Below are 20,103 nucleotides of genomic sequence, written 5' to 3'. Positions count from 1 at the left end.
CAGACCCCTCAACACCGGGGCAGCCCTCCGGTACGTCAGGGACAACGTCTTTACAAACTCCTCCGGGAGTAGGCGCCTGCAAGGTGTTCCACAGATGTTGATCCTGCTAAATGGTGGAAGTTCTTTTGACAATGTAGATGCCCCAGCCTCTGCTCTCAAACAGCAGGGCATCTTTGCCATTGGCATTGGAACAAGGAACTCTGACAGTAGAGAGCTGCAGAAGATATCATATGACCCTAGTTACGCTCTATCAGTGTCTGACTTCACTGACCTCCCCAGTGTCCAAGAACAGCTCTCCTCTGTAATGAGCACAGTGCTAGTGAGGGCCACGCCCATGACACCAACAGTAACTGGTAAGAAAGTGACCCATTTTTCCATCCCACGATCATGGTGGGACGCAAACTGAAGTGTAATAAATTGTATTCTTACTGAGTTTGAGTCAGCCAGTGCCACTTAGGAGAAAATCATTTGTGCAAGCATTAATAGAGTAAATTGTCAAGGTTGAGGTCAGCTTTCATCATCTGACTTTCACACGGGAAAGGTTTGACACATGAAACTAAATATGTCTCAAATTTTGTGTTCCCTAGTGGACAGAAAGGCACCAGGAAGGGATGTTGTGTTCTTGTTGGATGGATCTGATAGTACTAGAACTGGATTCCCAGCTATGCGAGACTTTGTCCAAAGAGTAGTAGAGACACTCAGTGTGGATGACAACAAGGACCGTGTCTCAGTGGTTCAGTACAGCAGAGATCCAGCTGTCCAGTTCTATCTGAACACGTACAGCACAAAGGGCGAGGTCCTTGACACTGTTAAAGGTTTGAGGCACAAAGGCGGAAGACCCCTCAACACTGGAGCAGCTCTCCAGTTCGTGAGGGATAATGTCTTCACGGCCTCTGCCGGAAGCAGGCGCCTGGAAGGAGTCCCACAGGTGCTGATATTGTTAAGTGGTGGAAGGTCTTTTGACAGTGTTGATGAACCAGCTTCTGCTCTCAAACAGCTGGGAGTCTTGACCTTTGCAATCGGAACCAGGAGCTCTGATAGCAAAGAACTGCAGAAGATATCCTACGACCCCAGTTATGCTCTATCTGTGTCTGAATTCACTGACCTTCCCAGTGTCCAACAACAACTTCAGTCTTCCGTGGAAGCTGTGGTTGTTGACGTCACCCCAGAGTCACCAACTGTACCTGGTATGTCAACAAAAGCACATCCTCTTGCTGGCTTGAAGGGCTATCTGACTTTTTTTTTAACTAGAAGGAAGGAAAGAAAGTCATGAAGTGTGATACTTGTTTAGCTCCATGTGTGCATTTAAAGAAAGGTGGCGGTGTGCTTTCCAAGTCTTTAAAATTGAAGTAGGCAGTGCTAGGCGCTTTCAAAAAAACACGCCCACCAATTGATGATCAGGCCACGAGCGTACTTTTTGCAGAGGTTTTTATTGTTTGTCTTCCTGTCTTTTTCTCAGTTGACACTGCCAAAAAGGATATCGTATTCCTTCTGGATGGTTCCGATGGCACAAGGAATGGCTTCCCTGCCATGCGTGATTTTGTTGAGAGAGTGGTGGAGAAACTCAATGTGGGACAAAACAAAGACCGTGTCTCTGTGGTCCAGTACAGCAGAGATGCAGAGGTCCATTTCTATCTGAACACGTACACAACCAGAGAGGATATTGTGGATTCGGTCAGAGGGCTGAAACACAAAGGAGGCAGACCCCTCAACACCGGGGCAGCCCTCCGGTACGTCAGGGACAACGTCTTTACAAACTCCTCCGGGAGTAGGCGCCTGCAAGGTGTTCCACAGATGTTGATCCTGCTAAATGGTGGAAGTTCTTTTGACAATGTAGATGCCCCAGCCTCTGCTCTCAAACAGCAGGGCATCTTTGCCATTGGCATTGGAACAAGGAACTCTGACAGTAGAGAGCTGCAGAAGATATCATATGACCCTAGTTACGCTCTATCAGTGTCTGACTTCACTGACCTCCCCAGTGTCCAAGAACAGCTCTCCTCTGTAATGAGCACAGTGCTAGTGAGGGCCACGCCCATGACACCAACAGTAACTGGTAAGAAAGTGACCCATTTTTCCATCCCACGATCATGGTGGGACGCAAACTGAAGTGTAATAAATTGTATTCTTACTGAGTTTGAGTCAGCCAGTGCCACTTAGGAGAAAATCATTTGTGCAAGCATTAATAGAGTAAATTGTCAAGGTTGAGGTCAGCTTTCATCATCTGACTTTCACACGGGAAAGGTTTGACACATGAAACTAAATATGTCTCAAATTTTGTGTTCCCTAGTGGACAGAAAGGCACCAGGAAGGGATGTTGTGTTCTTGTTGGATGGATCTGATAGTACTAGAACTGGATTCCCAGCTATGCGAGACTTTGTCCAAAGAGTAGTAGAGACACTCAGTGTGGATGACAACAAGGACCGTGTCTCAGTGGTTCAGTACAGCAGAGATCCAGCTGTCCAGTTCTATCTGAACACGTACAGCACAAAGGGCGAGGTCCTTGACACTGTTAAAGGTTTGAGGCACAAAGGCGGAAGACCCCTCAACACTGGAGCAGCTCTCCAGTTCGTGAGGGATAATGTCTTCACGGCCTCTGCCGGAAGCAGGCGCCTGGAAGGAGTCCCACAGGTGCTGATATTGTTAAGTGGTGGAAGGTCTTTTGACAGTGTTGATGAACCAGCTTCTGCTCTCAAACAGCTGGGAGTCTTGACCTTTGCAATCGGAACCAGGAGCTCTGATAGCAAAGAACTGCAGAAGATATCCTACGACCCCAGTTATGCTCTATCTGTGTCTGAATTCACTGACCTTCCCAGTGTCCAACAACAACTTCAGTCTTCCGTGGAAGCTGTGGTTGTTGACGTCACCCCAGAGTCACCAACTGTACCTGGTATGTCAACAAAAGCACATCCTCTTGCTGGCTTGAAGGGCTATCTGACTTTTTTTTTAACTAGAAGGAAGGAAAGAAAGTCATGAAGTGTGATACTTGTTTAGCTCAATGTGTGCATTTAAAGAAAGGTGGCGGTGTGCTTTCCAAGTCTTTAAAATTGAAGTAGGCAGTGCTAGGCGCTTTCAAAAAAACACGCCCACCAATTGATGATCAGGCCACGAGCGTACTTTTTGCAGAGGTTTTTATTGTTTGTCTTCCTGTCTTTTTCTCAGTTGACACTGCCAAAAAGGATATCGTATTCCTTCTGGATGGTTCCGATGGCACAAGGAATGGCTTCCCTGCCATGCGTGATTTTGTTGAGAGAGTGGTGGAGAAACTCAATGTGGGACAAAACAAAGACCGTGTCTCTGTGGTCCAGTACAGCAGAGATGCAGAGGTCCATTTCTATCTGAACACGTACACCACCAGAGAGGATATTGTGGATTCGGTCAGAGGGCTGAAACACAAAGGAGGCAGACCCCTCAACACCGGGGCAGCCCTCCAGTACGTCAGGGACAATGTCTTTACAAACTCCTCCGGGAGTAGGCGCCTGCAAGGTGTTCCACAGATGTTGATCCTGCTAAATGGTGGAAGTTCTTTTGACAATGTAGATGCCCCAGCCTCTGCTCTCAAACAGCAGGGCATCTTTGCCATTGGCATTGGAACAAGGAACTCTGACAGTAGAGAGCTGCAGAAGATATCATATGACCCTAGTTACGCTCTATCAGTGTCTGACTTCACTGACCTCCCCAGTGTCCAAGAACAGCTCTCCTCTGTAATGAGCACAGTGCAAGTGAGGGCCACGCCCATGACACCAACAGTAACTGGTAAGAAAGTGACCCATTTTTCCATCCCACGATCATGGTGGGACGCAAACTGAAGTGTAATAAATTGTATTCTTACTGAGTTTGAGTCAGCCAGTGCCACTTAGGAGAAAATCATTTGTGCAAGCATTAATAGAGTAAATTGTCAAGGTTGAGGTCAGCTTTCATCATCTGACTTTCACACGGGAAAGGTTTGACACATGAAACTAAATATGTCTCAAATTTTGTGTTCCCTAGTGGACAGAAAGGCACCAGGAAGGGATGTTGTGTTCTTGTTGGATGGATCTGATAGTACTAGAACTGGATTCCCAGCTATGCGAGACTTTGTCCAAAGAGTAGTAGAGACACTCAGTGTGGATGACAACAAGGACCGTGTCTCAGTGGTTCAGTACAGCAGAGATCCAGCTGTCCAGTTCTATCTGAACACGTACAGCACAAAGGGCGAGGTCCTTGACACTGTTAAAGGTTTGAGGCACAAAGGCGGAAGACCCCTCAACACTGGAGCAGCTCTCCAGTTCGTGAGGGATAATGTCTTCACGGCCTCTGCCGGAAGCAGGCGCCTGGAAGGAGTCCCACAGGTGCTGATATTGTTAAGTGGTGGAAGGTCTTTTGACAGTGTTGATGAACCAGCTTCTGCTCTCAAACAGCTGGGAGTCTTGACCTTTGCAATCGGAACCAGGAGCTCTGATAGCAAAGAACTGCAGAAGATATCCTACGACCCCAGTTATGCTCTATCTGTGTCTGAATTCACTGACCTTCCCAGTGTCCAACAACAACTTCAGTCTTCCGTGGAAGCTGTGGTTGTTGACGTCACCCCAGAGTCACCAACTGTACCTGGTATGTCAACAAAAGCACATCCTCTTGCTGGCTTGAAGGGCTATCTGACTTTTTTTAACTAGAAGGAAGGAAAGAAAGTCATGAAGTGTGATACTTGTTTAGCTCCATGTGTGCATTTAAAGAAAGGTAGCGGTGTGCTTTCCAAGTCCTTAAAATTGAAGTAGGCAGTGCTAGGCGCTTTCAAAAAAACACGCCCACCAATTGATGATCAGGCCACGAGCGTACTTTTTGCAGAGGTTTTTATTGTTTGTCTTCCTGTCTTTTTCTCAGTTGACACTGCCAAAAAGGATATCGTATTCCTTCTGGATGGTTCCGATGGCACAAGGAATGGCTTCCCTGCCATGCGTGATTTTGTTGAGAGAGTGGTGGAGAAACTCAATGTGGGACAAAACAAAGACCGTGTCTCTGTGGTCCAGTACAGCAGAGATGCAGAGGTCCATTTCTATCTGAACACGTACACCACCAGAGAGGATATTGTGGATTCGGTCAGAGGGCTGAAACACAAAGGAGGCAGACCCCTCAACACCGGGGCAGCCCTCCAGTACGTCAGGGACAACGTCTTTACAAACTCCTCCGGGAGTAGGCGCCTGCAAGGTGTTCCACAGATGTTGATCCTGCTAAATGGTGGAAGTTCTTTTGACAATGTAGATGCCCCAGCCTCTGCTCTCAAACAGCAGGGCATCTTTGCCATTGGCATTGGAACAAGGAACTCTGACAGTAGAGAGCTGCAGAAGATATCATATGACCCTAGTTACGCTCTATCAGTGTCTGACTTCACTGACCTCCCCAGTGTCCAAGAACAGCTCTCCTCTGTAATGAGCACAGTGCTAGTGAGGGCCACGCCCATGACACCAACAGTAACTGGTAAGAAAGTGACCCATTTTTCCATCCCACGATCATGGTGGGACGCAAACTGAAGTGTAATAAATTGTATTCTTACTGAGTTTGAGTCAGTCAGTGCCACTTAGGAGAAAATCATTTGTGCAAGCATTAATAGAGTAAATTGTCAAGGTTGAGGTCAGCTTTCATCATCTGACTTTCACACGGGAAAGGTTTGACACATGAAACTAAATATGTCTCAAATTTTGTGTTCCCTAGTGGACAGAAAGGCACCAGGAAGGGATGTTGTGTTCTTGTTGGATGGATCTGATAGTACTAGAACTGGATTCCCAGCTATGCGAGACTTTGTCCAAAGAGTAGTAGAGACACTCAGTGTGGATGACAACAAGGACCGTGTCTCAGTGGTTCAGTACAGCAGAGATCCAGCTGTCCAGTTCTATCTGAACACGTACAGCACAAAGGGCGAGGTCCTTGACACTGTTAAAGGTTTGAGGCACAAAGGCGGAAGACCCCTCAACACTGGAGCAGCTCTCCAGTTCGTGAGGGATAATGTCTTCACGGCCTCTGCCGGAAGCAGGCGCCTGGAAGGAGTCCCACAGGTGCTGATATTGTTAAGTGGTGGAAGGTCTTTTGACAGTGTTGATGAACCAGCTTCTGCTCTCAAACAGCTGGGAGTCTTGACCTTTGCAATCGGAACCAGGAGCTCTGATAGCAAAGAACTGCAGAAGATATCCTACGACCCCAGTTATGCTCTATCTGTGTCTGAATTCACTGACCTTCCCAGTGTCCAACAACAACTTCAGTCTTCCGTGGAAGCTGTGGTTGTTGACGTCACCCCAGAGTCACCAACTGTACCTGGTATGTCAACAAAAGCACATCCTCTTGCTGGCTTGAAGGGCTATCTGACTTTTTTTAACTAGAAGGAAGGAAAGAAAGTCATGAAGTGTCATACTTGTTTAGCTCCATGTGTGCATTTAAAGAAAGGTAGCGGTGTGCTTTCCAAGTCCTTAAAATTGAAGTAGGCAGTGCTAGGCGCTTTCAAAAAAACACGCCCACCAATTGATGATCAGGCCACGAGCGTACTTTTTGCAGAGGTTTTTATTGTTTGTCTTCCTGTCTTTTTCTCAGTTGACACTGCCAAAAAGGATATCGTATTCCTTCTGGATGGTTCCGATGGCACAAGGAATGGCTTCCCTGCCATGCGTGATTTTGTTGAGAGAGTGGTGGAGAAACTCAATGTGGGACAAAACAAAGACCGTGTCTCTGTGGTCCAGTACAGCAGAGATGCAGAGGTCCATTTCTATCTGAACACGTACACCACCAGAGAGGATATTGTGGATTCGGTCAGAGGGCTCAAACACAAAGGAGGCAGACCCCTCAACACCGGGGCAGCCCTCCAGTACGTCAGGGACAACGTCTTTACAAACTCCTCCGGGAGTAGGCGCCTGCAAGGTGTTCCACAGATGTTGATCCTGCTAAATGGTGGAAGTTCTTTTGACAATGTAGATGCCCCAGCCTCTGCTCTCAAACAGCAGGGCATCTTTGCCATTGGCATTGGAACAAGGAACTCTGACAGTAGAGAGCTGCAGAAGATATCATATGACCCTAGTTACGCTCTATCAGTGTCTGACTTCACTGACCTCCCCAGTGTCCAAGAACAGCTCTCCTCTGTAATGAGCACAGTGCTAGTGAGGGCCACGCCCATGACACCAACAGTAACTGGTAAGAAAGTGACCCATTTTTCCATCCCACGATCATGGTGGGACGCAAACTGAAGTGTAATAAATTGTATTTTTACTGAGTTTGAGTCAGCCAGTGCCACTTAGGAGAAAATCATTTGTGCCAGCATTAATAGAGTAAATTGTCAAGGTTGAGGTCAGCTTTCATCATCTGACTTTCACACGGGAAAGGTTTGACACATGAAACTAAATATGTCTCAAATTTTGTGTTCCCTAGTGGACAGAAAGGCACCAGGAAGGGATGTTGTGTTCTTGTTGGATGGATCTGATAGTACTAGAACTGGATTCCCAGCTATGCGAGACTTTGTCCAAAGAGTAGTAGAGACACTCAGTGTGGATGACAACAAGGACCGTGTCTCAGTGGTTCAGTACAGCAGAGATCCAGCTGTCCAGTTCTATCTGAACACGTACAGCACAAAGGGCGAGGTCCTTGACACTGTTAAAGGTTTGAGGCACAAAGGCGGAAGACCCCTCAACACTGGAGCAGCTCTCCAGTTCGTGAGGGATAATGTATTCACGGCCTCTGCCGGAAGCAGGCGCCTGGAAGGAGTCCCACAGGTGCTGATATTGTTAAGTGGTGGAAGGTCATTTGACAGTGTTGATGAACCAGCTTCTGCTCTCAAACAGCTGGGAGTCTTGACCTTTGCAATCGGAACCAGGAGCTCTGATAGCAAAGAACTGCAGAAGATATCCTACGACCCCAGTTATGCTCTATCTGTGTCTGAATTCACTGACCTTCCCAGTGTCCAACAACAACTTCAGTCTTCCGTGGAAGCTGTGGTTGTTGACGTCACCCCAGAGTCACCAACTGTACCTGGTATGTCAACAAAAGCACATCCTCTTGCTGGCTTGAAGGGCTATCTGACTTTTTTTTAACTAGAAGGAAGGAAAGAAAGTCATGAAGTGTGATACTTGTTTAGCTCCATGTGTGCATTTAAAGAAAGGTGGCGGTGTGCTTTCCAAGTCTTTAAAATTGAAGTAGGCAGTGCTAGGCGCTTTCAAAAAAACACGCCCACCAATTGATGATCAGGCCACGAGCGTACTTTTTGCAGAGGTTTTTATTGTTTGTCTTCCTGTCTTTTTCTCAGTTGACACTGCCAAAAAGGATATCGTATTCCTTCTGGATGGTTCCGATGGCACAAGGAATGGCTTCCCTGCCATGCGTGATTTTGTTGAGAGAGTGGTGGAGAAACTCAATGTGGGACAAAACAAAGACCGTGTCTCTGTGGTCCAGTACAGCAGAGATGCAGAGGTCCATTTCTATCTGAACACGTACACCACCAGAGAGGATATTGTGGATTCGGTCAGAGGGCTGAAACACAATGGAGGCAGACCCCTCAACACCGGGGCAGCCCTCCAGTACGTCAGGGACAACGTCTTTACAAACTCCTCCGGGAGTAGGCGCCTGCAAGGTGTTCCACAGATGTTGATCCTGCTAAATGGTGGAAGTTCTTTTGACAATGTAGATGCCCCAGCCTCTGCTCTCAAACAGCAGGGCATCTTTGCCATTGGCATTGGAACAAGGAACTCTGACAGTAGAGAGCTGCAGAAGATATCATATGACCCTAGTTACGCTCTATCAGTGTCTGACTTCACTGACCTCCCCAGTGTCCAAGAACAGCTCTCCTCTGTAATGAGCACAGTGCTAGTGAGGGCCACGCCCATGACACCAACAGTAACTGGTAAGAAAGTGACCCATTTTTCCATCCCACGATCATGGTGGGACGCAAACTGAAGTGTAATAAATTGTATTTTTACTGAGTTTGAGTCTGCCAGTGCCACTTAGGAGAAAATAATTTGTGCAAGCATTAATAGAGTAAATTGTCAAGGTTGAGGTCAGCTTTCATCATCTGACTTTCACACGGGAAAGGTTTGACACATGAAACTAAATATGTCTCAAATTTTGTGTTCCCTAGTGGACAGAAAGGCACCAGGAAGGGATGTTGTGTTCTTGTTGGATGGATCTGATAGTACTAGAACTGGATTCCCAGCTATGCGAGACTTTGTCCAAAGAGTAGTAGAGACACTCAGTGTGGATGACAACAAGGACCGTGTCTCAGTGGTTCAGTACAGCAGAGATCCAGCTGTCCAGTTCTATCTGAACACGTACAGCACAAAGGGCGAGGTCCTTGACACTGTTAAAGGTTTGAGGCACAAAGGCGGAAGACCCCTCAACACTGGAGCAGCTCTCCAGTTCGTGAGGGATAATGTCTTCACGGCCTCTGCCGGAAGCAGGCGCCTGGAAGGAGTCCCACAGGTGCTGATATTGTTAAGTGGTGGAAGGTCTTTTGACAGTGTTGATGAACCAGCTTCTGCTCTCAAACAGCTGGGAGTCTTGACCTTTGCAATCGGAACCAGGAGCTCTGATAGCAAAGAACTGCAGAAGATATCCTACGACCCCAGTTATGCTCTATCTGTGTCTGAATTCACTGACCTTCCCAGTGTCCAACAACAACTTCAGTCTTCCGTGGAAGCTGTGGTTGTTGACGTCACCCCAGAGTCACCAACTGTACCTGGTATGTCAACAAAAGCACATCCTCTTGCTGGCTTGAAGGGCTATCTGACTTTTTTTTAACTAGAAGGAAGGAAAGAAAGTCATGAAGTGTGATACTTGTTTAGCTCCATGTGTGCATTTAAAGAAAGGTGGCGGTGTGCTTTCCAAGTCTTTAAAATTGAAGTAGGCAGTGCTAGGCGCTTTCAAAAAAACACGCCCACCAATTGATGATCAGGCCACGAGCGTACTTTTTGCAGAGGTTTTTATTGTTTGTCTTCCTGTCTTTTTCTCAGTTGACACTGCCAAAAAGGATATCGTATTCCTTCTGGATGGTTCCGATGGCACAAGGAATGGCTTCCCTGCCATGCGTGATTTTGTTGAGAGAGTGGTGGAGAAACTCAATGTGGGACAAAACAAAGACCGTGTCTCTGTGGTCCAGTACAGCAGAGATGCAGAGGTCCATTTCTATCTGAACACGTACACCACCAGAGAGGATATTGTGGATTCGGTCAGAGGGCTGAAACACAAAGGAGGCAGACCCCTCAACACCGGGGCAGCCCTCCAGTACGTCAGGGACAACGTCTTTACAAACTCCTCCGGGAGTAGGCGCCTGCAAGGTGTTCCACAGATGTTGATCCTGCTAAATGGTGGAAGTTCTTTTGACAATGTAGATGCCCCAGCCTCTGCTCTCAAACAGCAGGGCATCTTTGCCATTGGCATTGGAACAAGGAACTCTGACAGTAGAGAGCTGCAGAAGATATCATATGACCCTAGTTACGCTCTATCAGTGTCTGACTTCACTGACCTCCCCAGTGTCCAAGAACAGCTCTCCTCTGTAATGAGCACAGTGCTAGTGAGGGCCACGCCCATGACACCAACAGTAACTGGTAAGAAAGTGACCCATATTTCCATCCCACGATCATGGTGGGACGCAAACTGAAGTGTAATAAATTGTATTTTTACTGAGTTTGAGTCAGCCAGTGCCACTTAGGAGAAAATCATTTGTGCAAGCATTAATAGAGTAAATTGTCAAGGTTGAGGTCAGCTTTCATCATCTGACTTTCACACGGGAAAGGTTTGACACATGAAACTAAATATGTCTCAAATTTTGTGTTCCCTAGTGGACAGAAAGGCACCAGGAAGGGATGTTGTGTTCTTGTTGGATGGATCTGATAGTACTAGAACTGGATTCCCAGCTATGCGAGACTTTGTCCAAAGAGTAGTAGAGACACTCAGTGTGGATGACAACAAGGACCGTGTCTCAGTGGTTCAGTACAGCAGAGATCCAGCTGTCCAGTTCTATCTGAACACGTACAGCACAAAGGGCGAGGTCCTTGACACTGTTAAAGGTTTGAGGCACAAAGGCGGAAGACCCCTAAACACTGGAGCAGCTCTCCAGTTCGTGAGGGATAATGTCTTCACGGCCTCTGCCGGAAGCAGGCGCCTGGAAGGAGTCCCACAGGTGCTGATATTGTTAAGTGGTGGAAGGTCATTTGACAGTGTTGATGAACCAGCTTCTGCTCTCAAACAGCTGGGAGTCTTGACCTTTGCAATCGGAACCAGGAGCTCTGATAGCAAAGAACTGCAGAAGATATCCTACGACCCCAGTTATGCTCTATCTGTGTCTGAATTCACTGACCTTCCCAGTGTCCAACAACAACTTCAGTCTTCCGTGGAAGCTGTGGTTGTTGACGTCACCCCAGAGTCACCAACTGTACCTGGTATGTCAACAAAAGCACATCCTCTTGCTGGCTTGAAGGGCTATCTGACTTTTTTTTAACTAGAAGGAAGGAAAGAAAGTCATGAAGTGTGATACTTGTTTAGCTCCATGTGTGCATTTAAAGAAAGGTGGCGGTGTGCTTTCCAAGTCTTTAAAATTGAAGTAGGCAGTGCTAGGCGCTTTCAAAAAAACACGCCCACCAATTGATGATCAGGCCACGAGCGTACTTTTTGCAGAGGTTTTTATTGTTTGTCTTCCTGTCTTTTTCTCAGTTGACACTGCCAAAAAGGATATCGTATTCCTTCTGGATGGTTCCGATGGCACAAGGAATGGCTTCCCTGCCATGCGTGATTTTGTTGAGAGAGTGGTGGAGAAACTCAATGTGGGACAAAACAAAGACCGTGTCTCTGTGGTCCAGTACAGCAGAGATGCAGAGGTCCATTTCTATCTGAACACGTACACCACCAGAGAGGATATTGTGGATTCGGTCAGAGGGCTGAAACACAATGGAGGCAGACCCCTCAACACCGGGGCAGCCCTCCAGTACGTCAGGGACAACGTCTTTACAAACTCCTCCGGGAGTAGGCGCCTGCAAGGTGTTCCACAGATGTTGATCCTGCTAAATGGTGGAAGTTCTTTTGACAATGTAGATGCCCCAGCCTCTGCTCTCAAACAGCAGGGCATCTTTGCCATTGGCATTGGAACAAGGAACTCTGACAGTAGAGAGCTGCAGAAGATATCATATGACCCTAGTTACGCTCTATCAGTGTCTGACTTCACTGACCTCCCCAGTGTCCAAGAACAGCTCTCCTCTGTAATGAGCACAGTGCTAGTGAGGGCCACGCCCATGACACCAACAGTAACTGGTAAGAAAGTGACCCATTTTTCCATCCCACGATCATGGTGGGACGCAAACTGAAGTGTAATAAATTGTATTTTTACTGAGTTTGAGTCTGCCAGTGCCACTTAGGAGAAAATAATTTGTGCAAGCATTAATAGAGTAAATTGTCAAGGTTGAGGTCAGCTTTCATCATCTGACTTTCACACGGGAAAGGTTTGACACATGAAACTAAATATGTCTCAAATTTTGTGTTCCCTAGTGGACAGAAAGGCACCAGGAAGGGATGTTGTGTTCTTGTTGGATGGATCTGATAGTACTAGAACTGGATTCCCAGCTATGCGAGACTTTGTCCAAAGAGTAGTAGAGACACTCAGTGTGGATGACAACAAGGACCGTGTCTCAGTGGTTCAGTACAGCAGAGATCCAGCTGTCCAGTTCTATCTGAACACGTACAGCACAAAGGGCGAGGTCCTTGACACTGTTAAAGGTTTGAGGCACAAAGGCGGAAGACCCCTCAACACTGGAGCAGCTCTCCAGTTCGTGAGGGATAATGTCTTCACGGCCTCTGCCGGAAGCAGGCGCCTGGAAGGAGTCCCACAGGTGCTGATATTGTTAAGTGGTGGAAGGTCTTTTGACAGTGTTGATGAACCAGCTTCTGCTCTCAAACAGCTGGGAGTCTTGACCTTTGCAATCGGAACCAGGAGCTCTGATAGCAAAGAACTGCAGAAGATATCCTACGACCCCAGTTATGCTCTATCTGTGTCTGAATTCACTGACCTTCCCAGTGTCCAACAACAACTTCAGTCTTCCGTGGAAGCTGTGGTTGTTGACGTCACCCCAGAGTCACCAACTGTACCTGGTATGTCAACAAAAGCACATCCTCTTGCTGGCTTGAAGGGCTATCTGACTTTTTTTTAACTAGAAGGAAGGAAAGAAAGTCATGAAGTGTGATACTTGTTTAGCTCCATGTGTGCATTTAAAGAAAGGTGGCGGTGTGCTTTCCAAGTCTTTAAAATTGAAGTAGGCAGTGCTAGGCGCTTTCAAAAAAACACGCCCACCAATTGATGATCAGGCCACGAGCGTACTTTTTGCAGAGGTTTTTATTGTTTGTCTTCCTGTCTTTTTCTCAGTTGACACTGCCAAAAAGGATATCGTATTCCTTCTGGATGGTTCCGATGGCACAAGGAATGGCTTCCCTGCCATGCGTGATTTTGTTGAGAGAGTGGTGGAGAAACTCAATGTGGGACAAAACAAAGACCGTGTCTCTGTGGTCCAGTACAGCAGAGATGCAGAGGTCCATTTCTATCTGAACACGTACACCACCAGAGAGGATATTGTGGATTCGGTCAGAGGGCTGAAACACAAAGGAGGCAGACCCCTCAACACCGGGGCAGCCCTCCAGTACGTCAGGGACAACGTCTTTACAAACTCCTCCGGGAGTAGGCGCCTGCAAGGTGTTCCACAGATGTTGATCCTGCTAAATGGTGGAAGTTCTTTTGACAATGTAGATGCCCCAGCCTCTGCTCTCAAACAGCAGGGCATCTTTGCCATTGGCATTGGAACAAGGAACTCTGACAGTAGAGAGCTGCAGAAGATATCATATGACCCTAGTTACGCTCTATCAGTGTCTGACTTCACTGACCTCCCCAGTGTCCAAGAACAGCTCTCCTCTGTAATGAGCACAGTGCTAGTGAGGGCCACGCCCATGACACCAACAGTAACTGGTAAGAAAGTGACCCATTTTTCCATCCCACGATCATGGTGGGACGCAAACTGAAGTGTAATAAATTGTATTTTTACTGAGTTTGAGTCTGCCAGTGCCACTTAGGAGAAAATCATTTGTGCAAGCATTAATAGAGTAAATTGTCAAGGTTGAGGTCAGCTTTCATCATCTGACTTTCACACGGGAAAGGTTTGACACATGAAACTAAATATGTCTCAAATTTTGTGTTCCCTAGTGGACAGAAAGGCACCAGGAAGGGATGTTGTGTTCTTGTTGGATGGATCTGATAGTACTAGAACTGGATTCCCAGCTATGCGAGACTTTGTCCAAAGAGTAGTAGAGACACTCAGTGTGGATGACAACAAGGACCGTGTCTCAGTGGTTCAGTACAGCAGAGATCCAGCTGTCCAGTTCTATCTGAACACGTACAGCACAAAGGGCGAGGTCCTTGACACTGTTAAAGGTTTGAGGCACAAAGGCGGAAGACCCCTCAACACTGGAGCAGCTCTCCAGTTCGTGAGGGATAATGTCTTCACGGCCTCTGCCGGAAGCAGGCGCCTGGAAGGAGTCCCACAGGTGCTGATATTGTTAAGTGGTGGAAGGTCTTTTGACAGTGTTGATGAACCAGCTTCTGCTCTCAAACAGCTGGGAGTCTTGACCTTTGCAATCGGAACCAGGAGCTCTGATAGCAAAGAACTGCAGAAGATATCCTACGACCCCAGTTATGCTCTATCTGTGTCTGAATTCACTGACCTTCCCAGTGTCCAACAACAACTTCAGTCTTCCGTGGAAGCTGTGGTTGTTGACGTCACCCCAGAGTCACCAACTGTACCTGGTATGTCAACAAAAGCACATCCTCTTGCTGGCTTGAAGGGCTATCTGACTTTTTTTTAACTAGAAGGAAGGAAAGAAAGTCATGAAGTGTGATACTTGTTTAGCTCCATGTGTGCATTTAAAGAAAGGTGGCGGTGTGCTTTCCAAGTCTTTAAAATTGAAGTAGGCAGTGCTAGGCGCTTTCAAAAAAACACGCCCACCAATTGATGATCAGGCCACGAGCGTACTTTTTGCAGAGGTTTTTATTGTTTGTCTTCCTGTCTTTTTCTCAGTTGACACTGCCAAAAAGGATATCGTATTCCTTCTGGATGGTTCCGATGGCACAAGGAATGGCTTCCCTGCCATGCGTGATTTTGTTGAGAGAGTGGTGGAGAAACTCAATGTGGGACAAAACAAAGACCGTGTCTCTGTGGTCCAGTACAGCAGAGATGCAGAGGTCCATTTCTATCTGAACACGTACACCACCAGAGAGGATATTGTGGATTCGGTCAGAGGGCTGAAACACAAAGGAGGCAGACCCCTCAACACCGGGGCAGCCCTCCAGTACGTCAGGGACAACGTCTTTACAAACTCCTCCGGGAGTAGGCGCCTGCAAGGTGTTCCACAGATGTTGATCCTGCTAAATGGTGGAAGTTCTTTTGACAATGTAGATGCCCCAGCCTCTGCTCTCAAACAGCAGGGCATCTTTGCCATTGGCATTGGAACAAGGAACTCTGACAGTAGAGAGCTGCAGAAGATATCATATGACCCTAGTTACGCTCTATCAGTGTCTGACTTCACTGACCTCCCCAGTGTCCAAGAACAGCTCTCCTCTGTAATGAGCACAGTGCTAGTGAGGGCCACGCCCATGACACCAACAGTAACTGGTAAGAAAGTGACCCATATTTCCATCCCACGATCATGGTGGGACGCAAACTGAAGTGTAATAAATTGTATTTTTACTGAGTTTGAGTCAGCCAGTGCCACTTAGGAGAAAATCATTTGTGCAAGCATTAATAGAGTAAATTGTCAAGGTTGAGGTCAGCTTTCATCATCTGACTTTCACACGGGAAAGGTTTGACACATGAAACTAAATATGTCTCAAATTTTGTGTTCCCTAGTGGACAGAAAGGCACCAGGAAGGGATGTTGTGTTCTTGTTGGATGGATCTGATAGTACTAGAACTGGATTCCCAGCTATGCGAGACTTTGTCCAAAGAGTAGTAGAGACACTCAGTGTGGATGACAACAAGGACCGTGTCTCAGTGGTTCAGTACAGCAGAGATCCAGCTGTCCAGTTCTATCTGAACACGTACAGCACAAAGGGCGAGGTCCTTGACACTGTTAAAGGTTTGAGGCACAAAGGCGGAAGACCCCTAAACACTGGAGCAGCTCTCCAGTTCGTGAGGGATAATGTCTTCACGGCCTCTGCCGGAAGCAGGCGCCTGGAAGGAGTCCCACAGGTGCTGATATTGTTAAGTGGTGGAAGGTCATTTGACAGTGTTGATGAACCAGCTTCTGCTCTCAAACAGCTGGGAGTCTTGACCTTTGCAATCGGAACCAGGAGCTCTGATAGCAAAGAACTGCAGAAGATATCCTACGACCCCAGTTATGCTCTATCTGTGTCTGAATTCACTGACCTTCCCAGTGTCCAACAACAACTTCAGTCTTCCGTGGAAGCTGTGGTTGTTGACGTCACCCCAGAGTCACCAACTGTACCTGGTATGTCAACAAAAGCACATCCTCTTGCTGGCTTGAAGGGCTATCTGACTTTTTTTTAACTAGAAGGAAGGAAAGAAAGTCATGAAGTGTGATACTTGTTTAGCTCCATGTGTGCATTTAAAGAAAGGTGGCGGTGTGCTTTCCAAGTCTTTAAAATTGAAGTAGGCAGTGCTAGGCGCTTTCAAAAAAACACGCCCACCAATTGATGATCAGGCCACGAGCGTACTTTTTGCAGAGGTTTTTATTGTTTGTCTTCCTGTCTTTTTCTCAGTTGACACTGCCAAAAAGGATATCGTATTCCTTCTGGATGGTTCCGATGGCACAAGGAATGGCTTCCCTGCCATGCGTGATTTTGTTGAGAGAGTGGTGGAGAAACTCAATGTGGGACAAAACAAAGACCGTGTCTCTGTGGTCCAGTACAGCAGAGATGCAGAGGTCCATTTCTATCTGAACACGTACACCACCAGAGAGGATATTGTGGATTCGGTCAGAGGGCTGAAACACAATGGAGGCAGACCCCTCAACACCGGGGCAGCCCTCCAGTACGTCAGGGACAACGTCTTTACAAACTCCTCCGGGAGTAGGCGCCTGCAAGGTGTTCCACAGATGTTGATCCTGCTAAATGGTGGAAGTTCTTTTGACAATGTAGATGCCCCAGCCTCTGCTCTCAAACAGCAGGGCATCTTTGCCATTGGCATTGGAACAAGGAACTCTGACAGTAGAGAGCTGCAGAAGATATCATATGACCCTAGTTACGCTCTATCAGTGTCTGACTTCACTGACCTCCCCAGTGTCCAAGAACAGCTCTCCTCTGTAATGAGCACAGTGCTAGTGAGGGCCACGCCCATGACACCAACAGTAACTGGTAAGAAAGTGACCCATTTTTCCATCCCACGATCATGGTGGGACGCAAACTGAAGTGTAATAAATTGTATTTTTACTGAGTTTGAGTCTGCCAGTGCCACTTAGGAGAAAATAATTTGTGCAAGCATTAATAGAGTAAATTGTCAAGGTTGAGGTCAGCTTTCATCATCTGACTTTCACACGGGAAAGGTTTGACACATGAAACTAAATATGTCTCAAATTTTGTGTTCCCTAGTGGACAGAAAGGCACCAGGAAGGGATGTTGTGTTCTTGTTGGATGGATCTGATAGTACTAGAACTGGATTCCCAGCTATGCGAGACTTTGTCCAAAGAGTAGTAGAGACACTCAGTGTGGATGACAACAAGGACCGTGTCTCAGTGGTTCAGTACAGCAGAGATCCAGCTGTCCAGTTCTATCTGAACACGTACAGCACAAAGGGCGAGGTCCTTGACACTGTTAAAGGTTTGAGGCACAAAGGCGGAAGACCCCTAAACACTGGAGCAGCTCTCCAGTTCGTGAGGGATAATGTCTTCACGGCCTCTGCCGGAAGCAGGCGCCTGGAAGGAGTCCCACAGGTGCTGATATTGTTAAGTGGTGGAAGGTCATTTGACAGTGTTGATGAACCAGCTTCTGCTCTCAAACAGCTGGGAGTCTTGACCTTTGCAATCGGAACCAGGAGCTCTGATAGCAAAGAACTGCAGAAGATATCCTACGACCCCAGTTATGCTCTATCTGTGTCTGAATTCACTGACCTTCCCAGTGTCCAACAACAACTTCAGTCTTCCGTGGAAGCTGTGGTTGTTGACGTCACCCCAGAGTCACCAACTGTACCTGGTATGTCAACAAAAGCACATCCTCTTGCTGGCTTGAAGGGCTATCTGACTTTTTTTTAACTAGAAGGAAGGAAAGAAAGTCATGAAGTGTGATACTTGTTTAGCTCCATGTGTGCATTTAAAGAAAGGTGGCGGTGTGCTTTCCAAGTCTTTAAAATTGAAGTAGGCAGTGCTAGGCGCTTTCAAAAAAACACGCCCACCAATTGATGATCAGGCCACGAGCGTACTTTTTGCAGAGGTTTTTATTGTTTGTCTTCCTGTCTTTTTCTCAGTTGACACTGCCAAAAAGGATATCGTATTCCTTCTGGATGGTTCCGATGGCACAAGGAATGGCTTCCCTGCCATGCGTGATTTTGTTGAGAGAGTGGTGGAGAAACTCAATGTGGGACAAAACAAAGACCGTGTCTCTGTGGTCCAGTACAGCAGAGATGCAGAGGTCCATTTCTATCTGAACACGTACACCACCAGAGAGGATATTGTGGATTCGGTCAGAGGGCTGAAACACAATGGAGGCAGACCCCTCAACACCGGGGCAGCCCTCCAGTACGTCAGGGACAACGTCTTTACAAACTCCTCCGGGAGTAGGCGCCTGCAAGGTGTTCCACAGATGTTGATCCTGCTAAATGGTGGAAGTTCTTTTGACAATGTAGATGCCCCAGCCTCTGCTCTCAAACAGCAGGGCATCTTTGCCATTGGCATTGGAACAAGGAACTCTGACAGTAGAGAGCTGCAGAAGATATCATATGACCCTAGTTACGCTCTATCAGTGTCTGACTTCACTGACCTCCCCAGTGTCCAAGAACAGCTCTCCTCTGTAATGAGCACAGTGCTAGTGAGGGCCACGCCCATGACACCAACAGTAACTGGTAAGAAAGTGACCCATTTTTCCATCCCACGATCATGGTGGGACGCAAACTGAAGTGTAATAAATTGTATTTTTACTGAGTTTGAGTCTGCCAGTGCCACTTAGGAGAAAATAATTTGTGCAAGCATTAATAGAGTAAATTGTCAAGGTTGAGGTCAGCTTTCATCATCTGACTTTCACACGGGAAAGGTTTGACACATGAAACTAAATATGTCTCAAATTTTGTGTTCCCTAGTGGACAGAAAGGCACCAGGAAGGGATGTTGTGTTCTTGTTGGATGGATCTGATAGTACTAGAACTGGATTCCCAGCTATGCGAGACTTTGTCCAAAGAGTAGTAGAGACACTCAGTGTGGATGACAACAAGGACCGTGTCTCAGTGGTTCAGTACAGCAGAGATCCAGCTGTCCAGTTCTATCTGAACACGTACAGCACAAAGGGCGAGGTCCTTGACACTGTTAAAGGTTTGAGGCACAAAGGCGGAAGACCCCTCAACACTGGAGCAGCTCTCCAGTTCGTGAGGGATAATGTCTTCACGGCCTCTGCCGGAAGCAGGCGCCTGGAAGGAGTCCCACAGGTGCTGATATTGTTAAGTGGTGGAAGGTCTTTTGACAGTGTTGATGAACCAGCTTCTGCTCTCAAACAGCTGGGAGTCTTGACCTTTGCAATCGGAACCAGGAGCTCTGATAGCAAAGAACTGCAGAAGATATCCTACGACCCCAGTTATGCTCTATCTGTGTCTGAATTCACTGACCTTCCCAGTGTCCAACAACAACTTCAGTCTTCCGTGGAAGCTGTGGTTGTTGACGTCACCCCAGAGTCACCAACTGTACCTGGTATGTCAACAAAAGCACATCCTCTTGCTGGCTTGAAGGGCTATCTGACTTTTTTTTAACTAGAAGGAAGGAAAGAAAGTCATGAAGTGTGATACTTGTTTAGCTCCATGTGTGCATTTAAAGAAAGGTGGCGGTGTGCTTTCCAAGTCTTTAAAATTGAAGTAGGCAGTGCTAGGCGCTTTCAAAAAAACACGCCCACCAATTGATGATCAGGCCACGAGCGTACT

The 20,103-nt window shown here is 47.1% G+C and overlaps 2 protein-coding genes across 2 annotated transcripts in view; both read left to right on the top strand.

Moving 5' to 3' along the window:
- Positions 1-40: 40 nt before the first annotated feature.
- Positions 41-12,364, top strand: LOC121907650 (collagen alpha-3(VI) chain-like). The gene is made up of 15 exons (XM_042427333.1): positions 41-353; positions 588-1,187; positions 1,460-2,053; positions 2,288-2,887; positions 3,160-3,753; positions 3,988-4,587; positions 4,858-5,451; positions 5,686-6,285; positions 6,556-7,149; positions 7,384-7,983; positions 8,255-8,848; positions 9,083-9,682; positions 9,954-10,547; positions 10,782-11,381; positions 11,653-12,364. The coding sequence occupies exons 1-15, from the start codon at positions 95-97 to the stop codon at positions 12,297-12,299; spliced, it is 8,670 nt and encodes a 2,889-aa protein (XP_042283267.1). The 5' UTR covers positions 41-94; the 3' UTR covers positions 12,300-12,364.
- The window catches only part of LOC121906878, a 39,113-nt gene continuing 31,374 nt past the window's right edge, over positions 12,365-20,103 (top strand). Inside the window, exons 1-9 of the mRNA XM_042426064.1 lie at positions 12,365-13,080; positions 13,352-13,945; positions 14,180-14,779; positions 15,051-15,644; positions 15,879-16,478; positions 16,750-17,343; positions 17,578-18,177; positions 18,449-19,042; positions 19,277-19,876. Coding sequence (XP_042281998.1) covers positions 12,444-13,080; positions 13,352-13,945; positions 14,180-14,779; positions 15,051-15,644; positions 15,879-16,478; positions 16,750-17,343; positions 17,578-18,177; positions 18,449-19,042; positions 19,277-19,876 — 5,413 coding nt within the window. The 5' untranslated portion in view covers positions 12,365-12,443. The remainder of the gene's footprint in view (positions 13,081-13,351; positions 13,946-14,179; positions 14,780-15,050; positions 15,645-15,878; positions 16,479-16,749; positions 17,344-17,577; positions 18,178-18,448; positions 19,043-19,276; positions 19,877-20,103) is intronic.

The sequence above is a fragment of the Thunnus maccoyii genome, chromosome 11 (genome assembly GCF_910596095.1).
Source record: "Thunnus maccoyii chromosome 11, fThuMac1.1, whole genome shotgun sequence".
NCBI lineage: Eukaryota > Metazoa > Chordata > Actinopteri > Scombriformes > Scombridae > Thunnus > Thunnus maccoyii.
This window is presented reverse-complemented; position numbering and strand designations above follow the sequence as displayed.

Excerpts from the sequence above, each read along its gene's own strand:
- LOC121907650 (XM_042427333.1), top strand. The coding sequence starts at position 95 with ATGTTGATCCTGCTAAATGGTGGAAGTTCTTTTGACAATGTAGATGCC. Across the intron at positions 1,188-1,459 it reads AGAGTCACCAACTGTACCTG|TTGACACTGCCAAAAAGGAT; the intron begins GTATGTCAACAA and ends TCTTTTTCTCAG. Across the intron at positions 5,452-5,685 it reads CATGACACCAACAGTAACTG|TGGACAGAAAGGCACCAGGA; the intron begins GTAAGAAAGTGA and ends TGTGTTCCCTAG.